The 6,192-nt window shown below is 35.0% G+C and overlaps 1 protein-coding gene and 1 pseudogene across 1 annotated transcript in view; one reads left to right on the top strand and one right to left on the bottom strand.

Annotated features, from left to right (window-relative positions):
- Nucleotides 1-587, top strand: part of LOC100639681 (U2 snRNP-associated SURP motif-containing protein-like) — a 7,943-nt gene extending 7,356 nt beyond the window's left edge. The window contains exons 16-20 of the mRNA XM_020000931.1: nt 4-61; nt 109-176; nt 218-268; nt 314-379; nt 424-587. Coding sequence (XP_019856490.1) covers nt 4-61; nt 109-176; nt 218-268; nt 314-379; nt 424-511 — 331 coding nt within the window. The 3' untranslated portion in view covers nt 512-587. The remainder of the gene's footprint in view (nt 1-3; nt 62-108; nt 177-217; nt 269-313; nt 380-423) is intronic.
- A 2,079-nt stretch (nt 588-2,666) lies between these two features.
- Nucleotides 2,667-4,353, bottom strand: LOC100639556 (crooked neck-like protein 1; annotated as a pseudogene).
- Between the last annotated feature and the right edge of the window lie 1,839 nt (nt 4,354-6,192).

Raw genomic sequence — 6,192 nt, 5'->3', positions numbered from 1 at the left:
TAGCTATTCATCAGCTGAAATTACTGAAAGGGCTAGAAAATTCAGAGAAAAGTTATTACTTGTGAGTTGTGTCTGTGGTTTCGTAAGCATTGGTTACTTCACATGTAGGATGACTGTCAGAATGAATCAATGGAAAAAGACAAAGTTCCTGATGCCTCTTTGCAGAAGCACAATAAGTATTGAATATTTGATATATTACATGTAGTTTGTTTTTTAGTAAAAAGAAAAGGCATAGTTCATCCAAATCAAGGTCTCCTGATCGTGCAAGGTTTTGATTTATTATTTTGTAGTTTCTTTACTTTTTTATTTACAGAAAACGTTCACGGAGTCGTAGTCCACGTTCTTCTAGGCATCGTTCTAAATCTCCTCGTTCTCATCGGTAAAATTAATTTTGTGTCTTTAGTTTATTAGTTACCAACACAGTCACAGATCTCGTTCACCTCGGTCACACAAGGAACACACTCGAACCAAAAGTCCTGTAGCTCATAAGAGTAAAAGACAGAAACATTAATATTTGATTATAGTTTTCTTTTTGTTTATGTGTAAAATATTTTTTGGACCAACGCACTTGAGTGTTGTATTCTGATGTTGGATTGAAATGGAGGACGCTGAATCAACTGTGGAAACAATATAGATCTAAAAGCATTAATATTCTGGCAATGTTTTAGTGAAGCAGCAATTATCTAAAATTATTGTGTAGTGTTGCAAAATACTTCGAAGAGTTTTCAAAAAACTTAGTGACACCTCTCAACAAATATAAAGGAAGCAGCAGCAATACAATGTGTCAATAATAATCAAAAAGTAATGCAGAAGAAGAGCTTACTGACTACCCCGGTATTATACAGATGAGAAAATTATGCCTTCTGTATCAGTTACTAAATGACCCAGAGACCTATGTAGATGTAGTGTAGATGAATTCAGTGATACTTTTATAGTATTTATATATAATTGGGGCCGAATGTGAATCAATATAGGAGGACTGCCACATAATATACACTTGCCTTAACCAGCCTTGAGCAAGTTTTGAAAAAACGAAAAGCTATAATAGATCTAACACATGAAAATCTTTAATGAAATATTGTCAAAATACATGTGTCTCATCATCATCCTTAGTCCAGAATGAGGCTGAAGGTTTTCAGGTGAAAAATCCAAGGTTTTACATAGCAAGTGCAAAAAACTGCAATGGTGTGTTTAATATAATAATTAGCTAGTGCCACAGCAAGGTTGTTACAATCAAATGTCATATTTTGACATAATGTAACCATTTTACCGATTTACAGGGCTTGAAAAAACAAGAAGCTGTCCCAAAAGAACCAGTCATGGCCAAGTGGCAAGCAAGGTGTAACATTACAACGTACACAGTTACCATTACTACTTTGCTGGGTGGACTGTATATAAGGTTCAGGGTCTATCTCTTGATGCTGCTGTAATCGATCTAGGCCCTAAAATGTTTGAAGATGGAATGGCATACGCTGCCTAGTAGAGTAAGAATACTCCTAAAAGTTGCTTTAAAGAAAATCACATCATCAAGAGTGGCAAATGATGAAATGTATAGACTAAGGAGCAATAGATTATTGTGATGATGTGCATTCTGGGATAGTCAAGAGATGTTATGCTAATACAAATTAAAACCACAAAAGTGTTGTGGTATATAGTAGTGATACACAACTTGTGACTCTATCTTAATAATGGAATGGAGATTGGGGACGGTAGGTGAGCCCATAAGTAAAATCTCACTCTTGTATTTAGTATGAGCGAAGATACTAACAATAAAATCCAGCTCTTTTGAGTGGATATAAGATAATATTTTGATTACGTATGACATTCATGATTTGAGTGTGTATATATATATATATATATATATATATAAATGAATTACATCTTTGTATTATATGCATGTACATGTATTATTTATTGGATGCTCTATAAATGTACAGTATTATGTTCACAAATATGTGCATATAATAATGTAAATATAATGTACATGATGTGCATGTAATGTGTTCCTTTGTATTGTGCTTAATGTATAAATGGTCATGTGTGCATAATAGATGTATATGTATGCATGTACAATGCATGTCCTTCTCTCTCTCTCTATCAAACAAAATCTCGATCTATGGAATTAATCTTGATCTTCTGTGTGATAATATGATCAACAAAATCTCACTCTTTGGAGTGATGATGGATCAATAATAATCTAGTGATAATAAGATCAATATTCTTGCTCTTTGCATTGAGTGCATGATATGATCAAATTATGTGTATCATGGTTTGTATGTGCATAATTGTGTTATGTGTTAGTACGCATGTCTAAATATGTAGTAATGCTTAAAATTAGAATAAACTTGAGTTGTAATGGCTAATAATGGTCAATGATTATGATGCTTAGGAATAATGCACATGAGTGAAACACACAGTGGTGAAAACAATTTTAGGAATTTTTTACACTAATATGCTTGCTTATTTATTAATGACCGGAAAAGTGTATGCATCAGGTGATTACCTAGTCACTAATGTGCAATATCTACATCTATGACACATGAGAAACAATAAATTACATAAATAAAATAACAATAACAAAAAGTAACAAAAACACTAAAAACACAAATAACTATAATTTTACATGTAAAATGTTCAACGAAATATGTGTGTGCATGCATTGATCATTACTCAGCGCGATTCGGAGTCAGACTTTGTTTCCACAATCGTGCTGTTTCAAGAAGTCTCCTCAAATTAGAAGAGACAGACACTGAAGAATCACTAGAATCACAAGGAAGACGACCGTAAGGAATATGTCTAACGTCATATTCTCCTTGTTCTATTTCAAAGTCAATAAACGACTTACGCAACACTTCAGGCATGTCCATAAAAGGTTGCTTGATAGCCAAGTGATAAATGGCTCGGGAGCGATCCACATCTCCCAAGTCCCAATATGGCCTCTAACTCTGCATATTTGATCCATGTAATAGAATTTCCAGGATCATATTCCAAGTACTTCGCATATATCTTTCGAAAACGATCAAACTCCAGCAATTGAAGCTCTAACTCTATGTAACCTTTGAAGAGCTTTCGCTTTGGACATTTACCAATGGCTGTCCCCAAGACTTTCCTTGCAGTAGCCAACTCCTTCTGTCGAATTTCAAATTGGGCATACAGCAGCCACACTTTAGCAAAAGTAAATCGAGTGTGAGGAACAATATTTACACAAGATTTATAAACTTCTCGAGTTCGATCAATATCATTAGCGATTAGCTCTTCATACAGAGCATAATTAATCCATAAATAGATGTATCGCTGCCAATATGTCTTCTCTTGAAGTGGAGGTACATTGGCAATTGCACGCTCATATAAATCTCTTGTTGACTCCAGGCTTGCATTAGATTCCAATAATCGTATGTAGTCAAACCATGCATCATAATTACTTGGATCTTTAACTTTGTCTTCATACTGAAACTTACGCTTATTAATCACTGCATCTTCATTGCCAATTCTGTCTCCATACTTTTTTTCAAAGTGGGTATAAGCTTTGAATAAATCAACAGCCCGTGGCTTAGGAATTTTATCCAGTGCATACTTAAATATGGTATGTGAGCGCTCGTATTCTTGACAGCTTTCTTCAAATTGGGCAAAAGCCATGTATAACTTTTCATCCAACCCTTCATCTCCAAAGAATTCAGTAGCCCTTTCGAAAATATTCCTCGCATTATCAATGAAACCCTGACTTTCTTCAAACCTAGCATAACAAATCCAATTCTTTGTTTCTGAATGAACCAAAATAAATCTTTCATATATCGATTGTGCCTTATCAACCTCCTTATAACGTAGCTCCATTTTGATATATGAGAGCCATGCCTGTTCCTCTGGTTCCCATTCCATTTATCTTTCAAAAACTCTTCTTGCATTTGGAATGTTTCCCAGCATCTCCTCCATGTACGCATATTTGAACCAAAACTGATTGATACGAGGTAAAAGGGTGACTGCTCTGTCCCATATATTTCGTGCATGATTAATCTGCTTATTCTTCATTTCCATCTCGGCGTACTTCAGCCATAAGGTGATACAGCGATGATCAACGTCAAAGGCACACTCATAGATAGAGCGTGCCCTATCATATTCTTCCTGTGTTTGCTCCCATTGAGCATATTTCATCCAATTGGACACAACACTACGGTTTTTCCTAATATTTTCTTCAAACATTTTCCTTCTGGTTAACTGTAATTGTTGCAATTCTTCAGGGTCAGCGGCCACTTTCTGTCTCGGATGTCAAGCTACTCTTTCTACATTAACTTCTTGCAGTAGTTGTCCAGAGGTTATCTGTGCCTCTGATGGCCTCTTGTCCTCAACTTTTGGCATCCTACAAAGCTACAATATTATATTATTGTATCTATGCTACCAAGAGTATTATCTACTCTTGATGCTACAACGATACAACAGATACGAAAGTACATGTCACGTATGGCTTGGGCACGTGATACCACGTGACACAATCACGTGATTAAAGTTATAATTAAAGGTCTAAGACTTAAGTCACAGCCTAAAGGTGGGCATCCACTATGCTTGCACTTGTGGTTAAACCTTTGATGTCGTTGGGCAACATGCTGCATGAAGTAGAGAGAGTCTCAACTTCATGCAACATGTTGCATGACCACATCAAAGGTACAGTAGGTACTTGCAACAAAGTTGCATAGTGGATGCCCACCTTAAAGATGAACAGTCATTTGATGAAGTAAGTACATGTAGATATTTAGTATTACATGTATACACATGTTAAATGCTACGGTTTTAGTCCTACAGTACAGTGTCTATGCAGAAAGTTTAGCTTTAAAACTGATTTTTTGTTGTGCACAGTGTGATGCTTGTTTGCATATATCAGCTGTAATTTCATTAAAAACATTAAAAGTTGCATATGAGAATGTAATGGCAGTTTGAGATGTAGGTGGTACAAATGCAGATACTAACTCAAATATATATAGCACAATTGTACTTCTTAGTATATAAATCATGTGTTGCTATAGTATACAATACCTATTACCAAACTTATGTAACAGAACTTCCATTCTAATGAAACCTTGCTCCATTGTCTTATAAATTTTGAAATGAGGAATGATGTAAATCATAAAAGTTATTTATAACTTTTTACTAACAAAATAACAATTGTCATTAACGGCACTCCATTTTTGTTTTATCAACATTACTTAGGTATTTTGTATGCAGTATGTGCTATTGATAACATCAATGCAAAATGTATGAAAGCAGTTTAAGCATGTTTTGTTAGTCTTCGTTTGCTTGTATAATTTTAGCATGTAGGGTGGTCGTAACAACTGTTATTAGCAAAACAGCAAAGAACAATAAAAAGAGAAGGAAGAAGGGATTTAGAGAGAAAAGAGAAAAGGAAGGAAGATTGGGAATAGTTCTTAAGAGAGATGAGGGAAAGAGAAGTTACAGAAATGATAAAGATAATGATAACAAAGAACTCTGACAACATATGAGATTGACTCACACTACTAAAATTCAGTTCTCTAAGAGTGCAGTGAGAGCAATGATGAGACGAATTGTTGAGTTGATACTTGATAGTAGAACGAGACGAAGACGACGAACGAACGAACGACTAGACTGACTGATTAATGTATGTGTGTATGTATATTAAATAGTTGTTGACCACGTGTAAACTCGTGGTTACTATAATGAATAACAATGAGCTTATAACCACCACAAGCACAAATGTAACAATTGAGATTTTTGTAAGTGAATTGGACTTTACTACATAGTCCTCACCAATGTTAACTGCTGATGAGGGCAATAGATGCAACAAAAATTCCCCACCTAATTTAATGAACTTGCATTGACATTCAAGCTATGTGACACATTTTTGGCATTGAGCTTACTTTGAATTCTATCCTTATGTTATGTTAACAGTGGCCATGTTATATAAGTGATGTGTTCATCAGTGTGCAGTGTGAGTTGGCCTTTTACTTGGTTCAAGTTTTTGTACATACATACCAACTCGTACTCATCACATGCATGAATCAATTAAAACAGGATACAAAACAAAGTAATTGATGCAACATATTAAGGGCTTTGCCACTCATTACAGCCTAAAGCACCTGTACAAACATAAAGCTGAGTTACATGTACATTTCCAGTTACATATGCAGTATAGGTGGTAAATATTCAGCAGACTATCATGGGGCA

Source organism: Amphimedon queenslandica, unplaced genomic scaffold, assembly GCF_000090795.2.
Source record: "Amphimedon queenslandica unplaced genomic scaffold, v1.1 AMPQUscaffold_13515, whole genome shotgun sequence".
Taxonomy (NCBI): domain Eukaryota; kingdom Metazoa; phylum Porifera; class Demospongiae; order Haplosclerida; family Niphatidae; genus Amphimedon; species Amphimedon queenslandica.
The sequence above is the reverse complement of the archived record's forward strand: the minus strand, read 5'-3'. Positions and strand labels throughout refer to the sequence as shown.